Genomic DNA, 16,630 nt, shown 5'->3' with positions numbered 1-16,630 from the left:
GATTTATATGATCTGAAGAGATTTATAGATGCATGCGATCTGGCCAGCACAATAATAATAATAATAATAATAATAATAATAATAATAATAATGTTTTATTTATAGACCGCTATTCCGCAATGATCATAGCAGTGTACAGTAAAAATTGCAATACAAAATTAGCCCCTGCCCACTCCCTCCCTCCCTCCTGGCTGGATGATGACAGTTTTGAATTGAATTGAAATAGTCAAGAACTGGAAGATGGGTAGTTTATCAATGGAGAAATGGTGGCATAAGCTATGGCAGTGATGGTGAACCTTTTGCAGACCGAGTGCCCAAAGTGTAACCCAAAACCCACTTATTTATTGCAAAGTGCCATGTCCCTCTGGCTTTCTAGTAACAAACTCTGTGCTGGGGCAATGTGCCCACAGAGATTGCTATGTGCCACCTCTGGCACGTGTGCCATAGGTTTGCCATCACTGAGCTATGGGAAAGTCTACTAATGGAAAAGTTGTCAGACAGGATGGATAACCTCTATTGTGCTTCTTTTTAGGAAAGATGGTATCCCTTTTTTGGAGCGCATTAACTATCACTCAGGTCAGCTAAAACCACCAGATCAGTGTTTGAATTTCTGGACCTTTATGGAAACCTAATGACAATGATGACTTATACTTATATGGCTGTTTGTTGTAGACCCTCGTGTATCCCTCCTTAGAGGTATTTTGCCTTTATCTCACCTCTGTCTGTTCTATTGCAATTTCTTGCAAATTATAATAAAGTATATATAAAAAAATTCTGCTGGAAGTTGACCACAGAGTTGTGCTGGAGAACTGGACGTTCCTAGAGAATACACTTCTCTAGGCGAGTGGTTCCCAAATCTTGGTCCTCTGAGTGTTTTGAACTTCAGCTCCCATAAGGCCCAGCTAGCTTAGGCAACCTTCTGGAATTATGGGAACTGAAATCCAAAACATCTGGAAGACCCAAATCTGGGAACCACTGCTCTAGGCATTTGTAGGTCCTCCAGCATGATTCTATGATCAACTTCTGGCAGATGTTGACCATAGAGTTGCACTGGAGGACCTGGACATTCCTAGAGAGGTATTATTTTAGGTAAAGATAGTGGCTTTTTATTTGCCCCCCCCCAATTCACGGGGGTCCTTCACCCTTAACCCAGCAAATGTTGAGGGACCACTGTAAATGCTACTAACCTTTGGGGAGGCTGGGGAGAGAAATGTAGCACCCCTCTCCCCAAATGCATTTGCGTCTCAATGGCATCACCGTTCACGAAGCATTGCTGTCCTTTTCGCACTAGGCAATTGTTATAGACTTATATTCCACTTTAACTGCTGTGGCAACATTTTATGGAATCCTAGGATTTGTAATTTGATGATGCATTGGAGCTCTCTCGGCTGTCATTTCTAAATGCTTGTCCCTAAACTGCAAATCTAAGGATTCCATAGAATGTTGACAGAGCAATTAAATGGAAATAAGGAGCTATAATTGTGTAGCATGAAAGGGCAGGTCAATTTCAGCAACCCTCATTTGCTTTATTTGCAGCACTGACAATCCAGCCTTGGGTGCCTTTGAGTGCATGAGAATTGCTGGTCCTGCATGTACTATTTTTGTAAGGAAAAGTACTCAGCAAACCGTTATCACTTCTAGCATCGCAGCAGCCTGTAAAATGACCTATTATGGCTGCAATCCAGTAATATTTGCCTGGGACTAACCCTTCCTCCTTGAACCCCATGCTATTTACTTCTGAGTATATATGGGCAGTTCTACCCTGTGGCTGTATCTGAACTGCAGAAATAATCGTTTGACACCACTTTAATTGCCATGGATGCTGAAACCTGCAGATGGCAAGCCTGCAGATGGCGAGGTCCCACTGAGCACCTAGGTCAGAATCATCCAATTCATTGTATTTATTGGTTTATTTGGAGCATTTATACCCTGCTCTTCAGCCACAAAAGCTCTCAGAGCGGCTGACATATTATTAATTAGACAGTTACCTGCCTTCAGGCTTACAATCTAAAAAGACATGACACAAAAGGAGAAGGGAATGGTAATGGAGAGGACCGGGAACAAATCCAGTAGTTCTTCTTTCCCTTTGAGGCCAAGGCAATGGCAGATGGAGTGGAAGGAGGGTCATCTTATTTCTCTGGTTTAGGCCTGATGGATCTGGGCCTGCCTTTTTCTCCCTCCTTATCTTGCCTTCTACAACATACTAAACCTTCTGGTATCTAACCTCCTCAGTCTTCCAGTCCTTGCATCTCATTCATAACAACAACCCAAAAATATTTTTAATTTTTTAAATTTATTTTTTTATCTTTTTACCTGTATTTTTATCCTTTCAATAAATAATCTGTTTTAATATTCTAACAATTTAATTCTGTTGTAATGCATCACTTTTCTGTTTTTTTACTTATATTGTTTTTTAAATGTTTTGAAGCCACTCTGAGTCCCAGCGCTGGGAAAAGAGCATCATACAAATAAATATTACATATATATATATATATATATATATATACACATACATATATAATCATAATTATTATATTATTTATATAATATAATTTATTATTATAAATATTATTATTATTATATTAACAAAATAATAAATAAAAATAATAAAGTAAATAAATTAAATAAATTATTACTATAAATGTTTGTTTATTATTATATTGTTAACAATTATTATGTTATTGTTATAAATAATAACATATATAAAAATAAATAACATTATTATTGTTGTGAACATTATTTATTTATTATTATATTATTAATTATTATTATATTATTTATATAATATAATAAGCATTATGTTATTATTATAAATAATAATAAATAAAATAATAAAATAAATAAAATTATTCTTGCCATAAACATTATTTATTTGTTCTATATTATTAATAATTGTTATATTATTTATATATATAATATTATTTATTATTACAAATATTATTATAAATAATAACAAAATAAATAAATATGAATAAAATTGTTATTATTACAAACATTATCTATTTATTATTATATTATTTATATAATAGAATAAATTATTTATCTAATAACAAAATTATATTATAGTTATATAATAATAACATTATAAGAACGGAGGTGTCTCATCCACTGGGTCGCCTTGAGTCGGAACAACAACAAGCATTTATTCTTAGACCTAGGGTTCGTAGTTCCCTTCTCCTCTTCCTCCTCCTGTTCCCACAATGCCTTGCGCGGCAGCGTGGGAAAGCCGGCCAATCAGAGGGCGGCGCAAGAACGCGAGCGGCGATTGGTAGAAGCGGCGTCCGGCGGCATCCAATGGGGAGCCAGGAGCAGGCCTAGGCGGCGGGGCGCCTGCTTTGCTGCTCGATGTTGTCGCTGAGGGAGCCAGGTCCCAGCCCAGCCGACCTCTGCACCGCGCCTCCTCCTCCTCCTCCTCCTCGGGCTCCTTCCCCGCGAGGCTGGTGGCAGTGACCAGGAGGCCCTTCCGGGGCCGGCCCTCCTCCTCCTCCTCCTCCTCCCTAAAGCCAGGCGGGTAAGGGGGGACTCTGGACCGGGGAAGAGGGAGGGAAACAGCCCAGTTTGACCCCGCTTTAACTTTCCATGGCAAGTTATGGGACTCTGGAGACTGTGGTTTTGGGAGACATTTAGGCTGCAGAAATAATCTGGGTTGACACTGTTTTAATAACTGTCTTGGCTCCATGTGATGGGATCTTAAGGACTGTGGTTTTGGGAGACATTTAAGATGCATCTGCACTTCAGGAACAATCCCGTTCAAGACTGCTTTAACTCGCTGTGGCTCCATGTTATGAGATCCTGGGGACTGTGGTTTTGTGGGACATTTAGGCTGCATCCACACTCTAGAAACAGTCCAGTTTGACACTGCTTTAACCTGTCATGACTCAGTGCTGCGGGATGTTGGGGGTTGTAGTTTTGTGAGGTGTTTAGGATATATGCAGTTTGACACCACTTTAACTGCCATGGCTCAATGCTATGGGATCCTGGGAACTGTGGTTTGGTGAGACGTTTGCTACAATAAACTACAATTCCCAGAATTCCATAGCACCGAGCCAGGGCAGTTAAAGCAGTCTCAAACAAGATTGTTCCTGTAGTATGGATGCAGTCTGGGTTGACGGTGCTCAATGCTATGGAATTCTGGGGGTTGTAGTTTTGTGAGACATTTAGTCAAGAAAGAACTGGACAAGATCCTAAAGTGTAAAGACATAATTCTCAACATTAAAGTGAGGATCATCCAAGGCCATTGCGTTCCCCATCGCTATGCACAGGGGCCATGCAAAATGCCAATAGAAGGAAGATCGGCTGATTGAAGATGTGGTGCCAGAGAAGAGTGCTGAGGGTATCACAAACAGCCAAGAATAAAAACAGGTGGGTTCTACAACAGATCAAAGCAGAACTATCCCTGGAAGCCAGGATGACTAAATTGAGGCTGTGGTACTTTGGCCACATCATGAGGAAGAATGAATCATTAGAAAAGACAACGATTCTAGGAAAAATGTAAGGCAGGAGAAAGAGGAAGGCCACATGTCAAATGGTTAGACCTGATCAGGGAATGTCTGGGCCTGGGCCTGCTCCTGATCAGAGAAGTTGAGAAGAGAGGGCCTTGGAGAAGTCTCATCCATAGGGTTGCCATGAGTCAAAAGTCAACTTGAAGGCAGTTAACAACAACAACAACAACAACAACAACAACAGGACATTTAGACTTCTCTGTCAGAGAACTCTAGTGCCATGACAAACTACAGTTTGCAGAATTCCATAGCATCAAGTCATGGCAGTTAAAGCGGTGTCAAACTGGATTATTTCTGCAGTGTGGTAAAAGCCAAAGAAGGGGCAAGCTTCTGCTAAGAGAGGAAAGGACCAGAGAGGTGGCCAAGGATAGGGAATAGCCCCCTGACCTCTCCTGTCCTAGTGCTTTAAACCTTTCTCTTTTTCAGCTCTGAGGTTCCAGTGCCTGTCCTTGTAATGACCATGCCACCCTGAGCATCTTTACTCTGAAATAACTCCCACTGGATTCACTGGGTTTACTTATGTAGGATTTCACCTTCAGTCGTTTTAACCCTAAGTCAGTGCTGATTCTTTTGCAGGAGTTGGGAATTGTTCCTTTATTTGAACTACAATTCCCAGCTTGTTTCACAGTCTTTGTGGCTTGGGGATTCTGGGAATTGTCATCCAAAAGGCAGTACTTCCAAGAACGGTTTTTTATTCTCAGACATTGCCCATTAAAGCTATACTGTCAGCCCTCCATATTCACGGATTTTGCATCCATGGATTCGACCATCCACAGCTTGAAAATATTTTTTTAAAAATTAATCCAAAAAACAAACAAACAAGCCATTTTATCTAAGGGACACAATTTTACTACCCCGTTTTGTACAATGGGACTTGAGCATCCATGGATGTTGGTATCCATGACAGTCCTGGAACCAAACCTCAATGGGTACCAAGGGCCCATTGTATATCTGTTTGCGCTGCCAAGGCCCAAAATGTATGTAATGATTAATATTGGTGCAATTCAAACAAATAAAATGTTGAAAAGACCAGCAACATAAATGGATTGTGTGCACTTGGAAACAAGTCCCCAAATGCTCAGTTTAATTTATTTCTGGGGATACATGAAGGATGTTGGAGTGTTTAGTTAATAGTTTGCTCGGTTTTTTTTTTTGGGGGGGGGAGAGAAGAAATAGTTGTGCCTATTTCTAGCTTATAGTTTTTGCATATAATCAGAATACTTCAGAATACTTCACGATCAATTGCTGTTCTTCCAGGTGGACATTGAATAAATATTAATACAACCAGTACATTTCAACTGCATTCCTGTATACATTTACTTGAGAATAATTCCCATTGACATATTGTTCTTTCTGAATAAACATGCCTAGGAAGGTGCTGTGGGATCCTTTCAAGCACTGGAGTAAAACCTATGAACAGTGATTTAGCTGGGAGTATACTGGTTGAGATGAACTGTGTATAATTTTTAAATTCTTTAAATTAAAGTCTTTCTGGAAACGTGTGGTTTCTTCAGTGCTAACATACAGCAGTTGAGAAGCTCTGTCTTTCTCACACTATTATTTTCCAGAACGACTCTTGATTAGATGATGAAACTGTTACCGGCACTAGGATTAATTTATTTTCAGGATATTTATCTTAATATTATTTCCAACAGCAATGGATGCATTTATGATACTCTTTAGGAACAAGTCAGGTTTCAAAGAATCACAAAGCTGTGTCCAGCTATCCATAGAAATTTCTGGCTTATTTACTGCACAAGAGTCCACCTCCCTGTATCAGACCAGTTACATTGAAAAGTTATATCATGACATGGGACTATGTATTTAGAAAGCTGACTGAAGACTTGACAGTATTAAAAATTCAGGGGCAATTCTCTCATTATCTTTTGTACTCCAATATGTGCCCATGCAATGTATATACTGTAGAAGATAGGACTTCTTTTTCTTCTTAAGAAGAGACATGTATCTCAATTGAATAATTCTATATGATTTAATTTGTTAAATTTGTGTGATGATTTGGGGTTGATTTGCAAATAACTTTAATATTTATTTTGTTTTCACTGGATGCAGGGTTGAATTCCCATGCTATGCAAGAAGAATCTTCAAATTTGAACAAACATGTTTAAATAGAAATAAAAAGAAATATCTGATAAAGAATACTGCTGCTGTTGCAATAATATAATTATAATCTTTAAATGCTGGGGAAACTTAAAGTTCTAGCCAGTCTCAGAAAATATTGTCTTATAGATAAGGTTGCCAGCTCAGCCTGTTTTGATAGCTCCAGGACAGTGAGATGTCCAGAAAATTGCCTGGTGTTGGATGAAACTAGTAATCCTTGTAGTAGTAGGTGGTCCAAATGGCTTGCCTGTATAATGTTCTGTGTTAACAAGGTGACAGTGGGTGTGTGTTTTGTAAATACATATATTCCTCATTGAATAACTATTTGCAGAATTGTAAAGTTGGTAGAAATATGGAACATGATCACAATGAATTTTCTTATGTTCTTGGACTGTTCTTCATTTTTGACAAATCCAAAAAGGTCCTCTGAAAACATTAAAGTGAATATGCTTGTACTAAGAATTTAAAAATGCATGAAACCTGTAGAGTTTTTGTAAAGTGCACCTGTAAACGTGTTACTGTGATGAGTTCACTTTATGAAATGATTACAGTTGGTCCTCTGTATCCATGGAGTCACCTGGAAAATACATTTTTGTTAAAATCTAAAAAACAAATTTTGATTTTGCCATTTTATTTAAGGGACAACAATTTACTACATCATTGTATATAACGGGACTGGATTTTGGTGTCCATAGGGGGTCCGGGAACCTAAGCCAGTGGATACCAAGGACCCATTGTATTAAACAGAACTGATTGTTCTGAAAGATCAATCTTATATTTGCCTGCGCTTAGATACCATAAAACTGCATAAGTAAATCTAATATTGTTTAGCTTCATTAACATCTTGATATTACTAATGCCATCTTTCTTACAGCAGAGTCTTATGCATGAGAAGGAAAAATGAACAGCACAATGAACGAGGAACCTGATGCGTTGTCTGTAGTTAACCAGCTGCGGGATCTGGCAGCTGATCCTTTAAATAGAAGAGCGATTGTCCAAGATCAAGGATGTCTACCAGGCCTTATTTTATTTTTGGACCACCCCAACCCTCCAGTTGTCCATTCAGCACTACTAGTAAGTATAATTGATTTCCTTACCTTACAGAATGTTGTGTGGGTTTTCATTGTTACTGATTTACAGTTCATCTATGTAAGCAACATTTCATACTTTAATTTCTAATATTAAATGGTCATTTGCTAGCTTTTAAAACTTTGCCATGCCTTAATGTACCAATTTCAATAAAAAATCAAAACAAAATATCTCAAGTGGAAAGCTCATTTGAAAGAAATGGGGCACAATTTCTTTTTCAAAGTAGGTCGCCTGAATGTGAGAGTTTCAGATGCAGTCAAATGCCTTCTCATAGAACCTTTCAGTTGGTCACTAGGGACAGAGAAACAGGTGAGAAAGTGACTAGAACAATGATGAATAAAAATACACAGTGAACATGGTTAAATACAACTTAGAGTTCGTCTTTGTGTCTATTAGTTTTTTAATGTTACCATTGCATCTTGGTGCGTTACTTCCAGGAGAGCTGTTCCATGAAGGACCTGTTGCAACTGGGTTCTTGAAAAGTTTTTTAGAAGTCAATTGTTATGAAGTTGCTTGACATTCTGTAGACAGAATTACTATGATCTGTACTGGACCTCAATTTTGGCTCATGGTTTTTTGCTCATAGTTTTGAGGATGCTGTCATATTTGCTTATGGAAAGCCTTTCACCTTATTTTCCTAAAGTCATAGATGGAATTAATGTAGCTATTCTTCAGTTGGTTTGTGTGTATACCAGAGGTTTTGAAAATATATTGTTGGGACTACAGCTCCCAGAAACTCCCTAGAGTACATAGGCACTAGAGTATTCAGGAAGTTGTGGTCCCAAAAACTAAGTTTTCCAAGAGCTGGTATGGATTTTTGCCCAGTCTGACTGGTTAAATCTGTCCAGCTGAAAAAGTAATATTTGTTCAAGGCTGAGGTGTTCAATTATTCCTTTTTTATCTATGGTGTGTAAATATGGTGGCTCAGGCCAAAGCATGTCTAGATGTAACTGGCTGTCTATACCCTTCTCAGTTAGAGTTTTGGCCACCTTTTGGGTGAGGAATTGCCTTGTTGGCCCTACTGGATGACATATGCTGGAAAATGGACATGGAAGCTTTTAGGAATGGGCCTGAGGGCCCTATGTTTAGTTGATTCCTCTCATGAAGTAGGAATCAGAAGGTAGTACAAGGACCACTGGACTTTCACATTCTTTGGAATTCTTCAAGGTTTGTTATTTTATTAATTAGCTATATTTATATCCCACCTGTTCTCTAATGAGTTTGAGGTGGTGTACCTGGTTTCCTCATCCACACGTATATCATCACAACAGCAGCCATGAGAGGTATGTCAGTCTGACAGATATCACCCAATGAATCTGATAGCTTAGTAAGGACTAGAACCTGGATCTTCCTTACTGACAAAGGCAGACCACTGATGGCTTACTGACATCCAGTTGATATTGTATTGGGAATTGTACTTTAAAAAATCCAGAAATTTCTGCTGCAAACTTCTGCAGCCAGGTTGTTGATTTGGAACATACTATATGCAATTAGTTTGAGTGGTGGGGCTTGCTAGTGTGATAGTGTTATTCTGACTTATAAAACATCAAGTTTGGTGCTTTAAGGACTGCCTCCTTCTATACAGTCAGCTCTCCATATCCACAGATTCTTTATCCATTGATTCTACCATCCACGGCTTGAAAAATATATATTGTTCTTGTTGTTGGGTGCCTTCACATCATTTCTGACTAATGGGGAGTAATGGAAAGTGAACCTATCACTGTGCTTTCTTGATAAGATTTGTTCAAAGAAGGTCTACCATTACCTTCCCCTGTGGCTGAGAGAATTGCCCAAGGTTACCCAGTGGGTTTCCATGGCTGAGCGGGGATTTGAATCTTGTTCTCCAGAGTTGAAGTCCAACCCTCAAACCACTACACCACACTGGTTCCATTACAATTCAGAAAATATATAAATTCCAAAAAGCAAACCTTGATTTTGCCATTTTATGTAAAGGAAACCATTTTACTACACCATTGTATTTAATGGGACTTGAGCATCCATGGATTTTGTTATCCAGGGGGGTCCTGTAACCAAACCCCAGTGGATACTAAGGGTCCACTATATGCTCTTTCCCATATGTATTGGTCAATGCCTAAATTCCTGTTCAAAATTCCTGGCCAATTGGTCAGCTATCAAGGGCAGGACCCTTTCAGTAGTGGTTCTCACTCTGTGATACAGACTTCCAAGTAGAAACCATCATGCCCTGACATTGTTTTGTTTCAGGTGCCTGATTAAAAACATGGCTGGCTTTTGGCTGAATGTTTTCAGCTGCATAGCAATACCAAGTATATTTCTATACCACTTATCAGTGCTCTTAAGCACTCCCTAAGTGGTTTACAAAGTGTAAGCTAATTATCTCCAACAAGCTGGGTACTCATTTTAGCGACCTACGGAGCCCCGGCTGATAGTGAATTCACAGTCTTGTGGTTTATGCGTGAATGGCTGCAGTACGGGCATTTAACCACTGTGCCACCAGGGCTCTAAGCTACATATGTTCCCCTACAAGGTCTTCTTATACAGGTTGTCATGCCATTCTTATCTGCATGCTGATTGGTTTGTACACTATTGATCTTGTTTTTAAAGTATTCATTTTGAGAGTTAGGTCTATTAGGATATAAGCAACACACATATATATAAATAAATGCAATATATGCTTGTGTTTGACACATTGTGAGAAACCATGGGTTTCATCTGAATTAGTAAACTTTTAAAAATATATTTTTAACATTTTTATTACAAGTTATTACAAGTTTTGAATGATATTAGAGTTTAACAATGTATGTTGAATATTATGGTAGCTTGGGAATGGTGATACATTCCCCCCTTATTATCAGAGAGACAGATCACATGTAAGGACAATACTAGGAGAAGTATCCTTTCCCTGTCTATGTCTGAACTATAAAAATAATGTACAGGTTTACCTAGTTTATAGCAAGCTTATACAACTTGGTCAGTCATTTCACATAAATTTGGGTTTTAAATAATAATTTGCTTTTTAAGATTTAGGTCCTTGCTGTTCTGACTCATAAAATAAAATACAGTGCACCTGCATCATATGCGGGTGTATTATATGCTGCTTTCGGCATATGCTGAAAGCAGCAACGGAAGAAGCGGTGCCGCAAACTGGAAGGAGCAATGGTACGCATGCCCATGGTGCACACGCGCTGCCGCAAGCATGAGCTCCATTACTTCTAATGGGGCTCAAGCATATGCAGAATTTCTTTTACATGGGGGGGGGGTCCAAAACAGATCCCCCATGTAAAAGAAGGGACCACTGTATGTAGCAGGCCCTACGGGAGCTAGATTGGAAATCCATTTTCAACGTCTGGGCTTCTGATTGGTGGAACAGCAGCCTAAACCCTGGATATTTTTCCAAACAGAAACCAATGTAAGACCAATTACAGTAATCATATTATTGTATAAGTATGTTTCATGAAGAATAGCGAGAAGATTAGAAGCAAATATTTAAAAAATTTATTTAGTAGTTCAGAATTTCTAGTAGCATGCACTATTTCCTAATATGTTTGGAGCTTTGAAGTGCCAGTTACTGTTTTGATGGGATTCCAAAAATATTGATAGCAGATTATTACAATTCAGAAATGAAAAAGAATGTAAATTTGTAAAGTAACCCACCACGTGAGTTTATGTGAATTATATAATGTTTTTGCATCTTCAAATAGTATATTTCAGATATTGCAAACAGGTAATTTTGTACAGGATATGCTGGTCAATCCTATACATAAATGTTCTTGAGAAAGCTTATCCCAGCATCAGTGGAGATAGGATTGTAGTACATATCAGTTGTTTGGTATTCCCTAGTGCAGTGCACACCATTGTTATCTGTGGGGTGAATCATTAACTACTGTTAATGATCGTTCACTTTCAGTTGCCCTAATAGATGTCTGCATATTTCTTTGGGTGCTTAAATGTTCGTCATGTTGCACATCAGCTTCACTTGTTCTTGTGAGAACATGCCTCTCGCATTCAGCTGCCAAACATATTATTTTGTGTGAATGAAAAAATAATCGGGGGGTTCCCAAGTGAATTTTGTGTGTGCTACATAGCTCATATGTTAAGTCAGATCATCCCAAACATTAACTACAAATTTGGCAAACATCCCTCCAGCTGTTTATGTTTTATACAGTAATAAAAAGACAAGTCCAAAGGCACATATTTAAATTTTATTTATATAGTTATGTCAGGAAGTGGGCGAACACATACACACACATATATAATTTTTAAATTCAGTTCATTAAACTCTTTCAAACGATGTACCAGCTAGACTCCTGGGACTCCAACAGTGACTTTCATGTATGCCATCTAGCCTACATATTAAATAAGGCCATCACAATAAAATGTATGAAAATCCATCTAGTCACTTTTGTGTGATACAGTAACAGACAAGCAGCTAATTTTATTTGTTTAGCTTATTAATGATTTATGTTAAGAATACTGATTGAAAAAATAACACTGCAGATATTTTGGGTCTACAATGCTATATCAATGCAGTTAGGAAATGAGTAAACATTACTAAGTAGGCAGCTGACTGAACACTGGTGCAAGGTCCTTTGGTATCTGGCTGTTCTTTAAATGCTATATTTACTGCTCAGGTAAAATGTAATGCTAAATAGAATGGTAGAAGACCCAAATTGCTAGTGTGCAGCAAATGCAGTGAAAGTATTCAGACTTTTCATTTTTTAAAAATCATGCAAAAATACCAATCTTTTCGAAAACCTAATGAATACACCCAGAAACACACATTTCATAAAATAGAAATATTGCTTTAGCAGCAAAAATACAAATTGAATACTTAGGGCAGTCTTTATTGACTTTTATCCTATATAAACAAGTCAGTTCTGGAAATGATCTGTTTACTATAATATATAAATCACTTAAAAGTCTGTGAGTAGAATTCCAATAAAATTTGCAGTGCAATCCATGTTTAATCAGAACTTAGTCCCATTACGTTTTCTGACAGGTGGGTATGTATTAGATCACATCGTTTAGCTTTAGACTTTGGGTGCTCAAATTTTTGGCTCTTAAAGGCCCGGTACAGACGGGCATGTTGTAGCGATATTAGGGTTCGATAGGGCTGGGCGTCCAGATGCACCCAGCCCTAATGATGTCACAGGTTTGCATGCCCATCCACACAGCTGGTGCCACAGCTGCGCAGCTGTGGCACTGCATACAGATGCCTGTTGGCAGAAGCAGCATCATAGGGCTGCGTTGCAACACTTATAACGGCGCAAAAAATGAGCTGCCTAGAGCGGCTCCTTTTTGAGTGCGCATCTGTGCAGCCACATGTGGATGCTGCTGCATAGCTGCACAGCAAAGAGGGGCAGCATTTCGCCACCCATGTGTACCGGGCCAAAATCTTACATTTTTGACAGGGAGTAACAAATCTTTCTTTTTCAAGGATAAATGGCTAATTTTAAATATCTATTATAGCACTTTGGAAGTTGAAGTTCTTTCTGAACATGCACACACATACATACCCATCCACCCATATGCGCGCACACACACGCACACACACAGGGAAGGCAATGGCAAAAAATCCCCTCTGAATAAATCTTATTTTATTCATTTATTTATTTATGGTATCTTACCAAATCTTACCAAGAAAGCCACATGAGAGATTTGCCTCAAGGTCGCCATATGTTGGAAACAACTTGGAGGCAAACAACAACAACAACAAACTGACTTCTTTTGGGGGCTCAAAATGAAGCCTGCTTCAAGCATTGTGAGACCAAAAAGACCACAATCCTAAACACATTTACCCAAGATTAAGTCCTATGGACCTGAAAGGGGCTTCCTCCCAAGGAGACACACAGTGGGACCGAGCCCCAAAAGGAGGGCTGTATTCCCCCCAACTCTTCTGCAAAGCTGCAAGTGCTCCTTGAGGGCATTCATCTTTGCCCCCTTTCCTTTCCTTTCAAAATTGCTTTGAGGAGGGGGTGGATGGGGGTCATGGAGGTGGTGGACTGGGTGGCCCTTGCAAGGACTACTCCCAATCAGACCTGCTTGGCCAGGGGGGCTGAGGGGTGGGCGACCCAAAGGGATACAGGGGGTCCAGCCCTAGAGCTCTGGCTCCCTCCCCACTTCCCCCCAAAGAAAGACCAGCTACCCTCTGCCAGAGTGGCCCAAGGGAGCCCAGGGGCACTGTGCATGTCCTCAGGGGCTCCTTCCTTCCTTCCTTCCTTCCTTCCTTCCTTCCTTCCTCTTCATCCATGCCTCGCTACTGCCATCACAAACCTCTAAACAAATTGTGTCAAGAAACCCCCATGATAAGTTTGCCTTAAGGTTGCCATATGTTTGAAATGACTTGAAGGCACACAACAGCAAAGACTACAGTTCCCAGACCCCCAGTTGTGAGGGGCGGGACTTCCTGCCAGCTCCTTATGGCCCTGTTCCCCTGGGGCAAACTGGGCTGAGAAAAGGAACTGGGCCGCATGTGCGCACTCGTGCCCCATCCTCTGCCCTTTCTACTGGTGGCTGCCGTGTCCATGTAAACTGGGCCACTTGCCACTTCTGGCATGCGTGCCATAGGTTCGCCAACACGGTTCTAGGTCTACAAGATGCTTGGACTTTGCTGTGTTAACTTAGTTTATATTTTATACATTTGCTGACAGAGCAATATGAAAAGGCCATCCCTTTGTAATTTTTGTCTCATTATAGAGAGAGTCAACACTGTTTCTTGTAGTGTTACAGGCAAATATATGCCAGATGTCTTTGGAAAGTTAAGCTTACCATTTTTTCATTTCTTTTCTAAGTTTCACAGATGTTACAGTCTACTTTTGAGAGATGAACAAGAAAAAAAAATAGAATAATGGAAATGAGTGTAGATTACTATAACCCACCCTTTCTTACAGGCTCTTCGCTATTTAGCAGAATGTCGTGCCAATAGAGAGAAAATGAAGAGTGAGCTGGGTATGATGCTAAGCTTACAGACAGTTGTACAAAAGTAAGTACACATGCCTTGTGTAGTAATGACACATAATTAATGTTATCATGCATTAATGTTGCTTTAATATACCTTTAAATCAGTCATTGTTTTGAAAATAAAGTGCCCAAGGGGCAAGAGGAGATGAAAAAGAATACCTCAACTGAAATAGTTTGATAATGGTAAATCCAGCCATTGGTGCATGCTAGATTGAATGAATAGAATTTGTTAAGTCAGCATGTATGTAAGTCTCATTCATTCAGTAAGAGTATTCTAGCTGGGCCTAAAACTAGATTTAGCTTCCTGATTCTAGTGGCTCACTGGTAATGAAGTAAGTGGCTAGCTGTAATTCTGAAATCTTTAGAAGAATGTTCTTTTTTTTTTTTTTGGGGGGGGGGTGACTTTTCAGTTCTCCTGGCAGTTAAAGATTTTGTTCTGTTACACAAATGCACTTTAAAGCTGCAGAGACAGCAAAAGAAGACTTGGATGCAACATGTTGTAACTTTGCAGATGGCACCAGGAATATCCTAACAATATAACTGTACATGTATACCTCAGTTAATGAAATGGATGTGTTTCTTGGCATCACTTCTTTAACAGAGGCAGAAATAACATGAGAAAGAGGAGAGTATGTTCCTCCACCAAGGGGGAACAAAAAGGACAGCAGACTTCAACATGATTCAGCAAACTGTGTTTCTCTGGTCCTCTTTCCATCCTCCCACTGTCAGTGCTGCTAAAAATGTTCCATCTAAAGAGAGGATGAGGAGGAAATAAAAACCCTTTCTATAAAGCATTTTCACTCACAGAATCTATGTTAACAGAGGTATACTTTCATGTCATTTGTTTTGAAATAACTCCTGCTGCATTCAGTACGGTTTTAGTCCTGCGTAAATGTGTATAAGATTTCAGTTTAAATGTTTCCAAGTAAGTAGTTGTATTGGTGCTGTGATATTGTGCAAAAATACAGGTGGGTTAGTTTATAGTTTGCAGATAAGTATTCCCATTTTGTGTTCATAGGAAAGTGATTCATGTTGCAAATCAAAGTGTGTTATCATACATAACATTAAACAGCATCATGATGGCTATTTTTGCATGTAAAAAGAAAAATACTGCCAGGGGACTGAGATATCAGTAGCTCTTGATACTGAGTGATGAATTAATGAAAGTTAAATTCCAATTACTTAACTAGAGGCAGCTTTTTTACAAGAATGTCTTGCCTTTGCCAGTGTCATGTTGAACTAAATCCAGCACTCCTTTTTCCAATTTATTACTTGCCTAAGATGATCAGCTCAATTAATATGTATTTAATTGCATGGGAGTCCCTTGCAGGTAGGATAAGACACACAGACTTCAGTAAAACTAACCATCTCCATCAATTTTAATTTCACACAGTGTTAATTGCTTGTAGCTCCCATTAATAATTAAACTTTGAGCATTAGACAAGTTTTAAATAGATGCTGTCTATTTTTTTTAAGTTACTACAAGTATGTGTGTGGTGCAGGAGATAGAGATAGGTCATATAAGAAAACAATTTGAATCTGGAATGTCTTGCTGGCGCATAGTTGCTTAAAATTCTTCCAAAGCATGCTGTCTCTCTGTAACCCAGCTCCAGTTTCTGAAGCTGAAGGACAAGGCAACAGAGAACCCCACCAGTGGGTGGTAGGAATCTCTACTACTATTTTGGATCCAATGACTGGATTACGAAACATAAGCCTGATGAAGTGGTGATGTAGTTCTGAATCCTCTTGGTTATTCCCAACTAGAGGAGACCTGCTGAATCAGTTGTTGAATAAGTGAGTCAACACATGGGTAAATACTATTAATTTACTAGGTCTAGTTAAGACACAACAGGATTCAAGCCATGATTTGCTTTTAAGATTGCACAAAAATATTGGGGGGAACTATAACCCAGGTTGCTCCACTGACTGAAGGAGAATTTGAGACCACCTCCTTGGATCATATATCCCAATTTGTTACCATA

General features: G+C 39.1%; 1 protein-coding gene across 2 annotated transcripts in view; it reads left to right on the top strand.

The window, feature by feature from the left end:
- The first annotated feature begins 3,301 nt into the window (after nt 1-3,301).
- The window catches only part of LOC149317372 (armadillo repeat-containing protein 1), a 29,419-nt gene continuing 16,090 nt past the window's right edge, over nt 3,302-16,630 (top strand). The window contains exons 1-3 of one of the 2 annotated variants that reach the window (XM_089517378.1): nt 3,302-3,511; nt 7,498-7,694; nt 14,579-14,670. In XM_089517378.1, coding sequence (XP_089373504.1) covers nt 7,521-7,694; nt 14,579-14,670 — 266 coding nt within the window. In that variant the 5' untranslated portion in view covers nt 3,302-3,511; nt 7,498-7,520. Of the gene's footprint in view, nt 3,512-7,494; nt 7,695-14,578; nt 14,671-16,630 lie in introns of both variants that reach the window. The other variant, XM_089517377.1, reaches the window with a different exon arrangement.

The sequence above is a fragment of the Sceloporus occidentalis genome, unplaced genomic scaffold (assembly GCF_023333645.1).
Source record: "Sceloporus occidentalis isolate IW3139 unplaced genomic scaffold, rSceOcc1.0.p SCAF_3, whole genome shotgun sequence".
Taxonomy (NCBI): Eukaryota; Metazoa; Chordata; class Lepidosauria; order Squamata; family Phrynosomatidae; genus Sceloporus; species Sceloporus occidentalis.
Note: the sequence above shows the minus strand (reverse complement) of the source record. Positions and strands in the feature narration are given on the sequence as shown.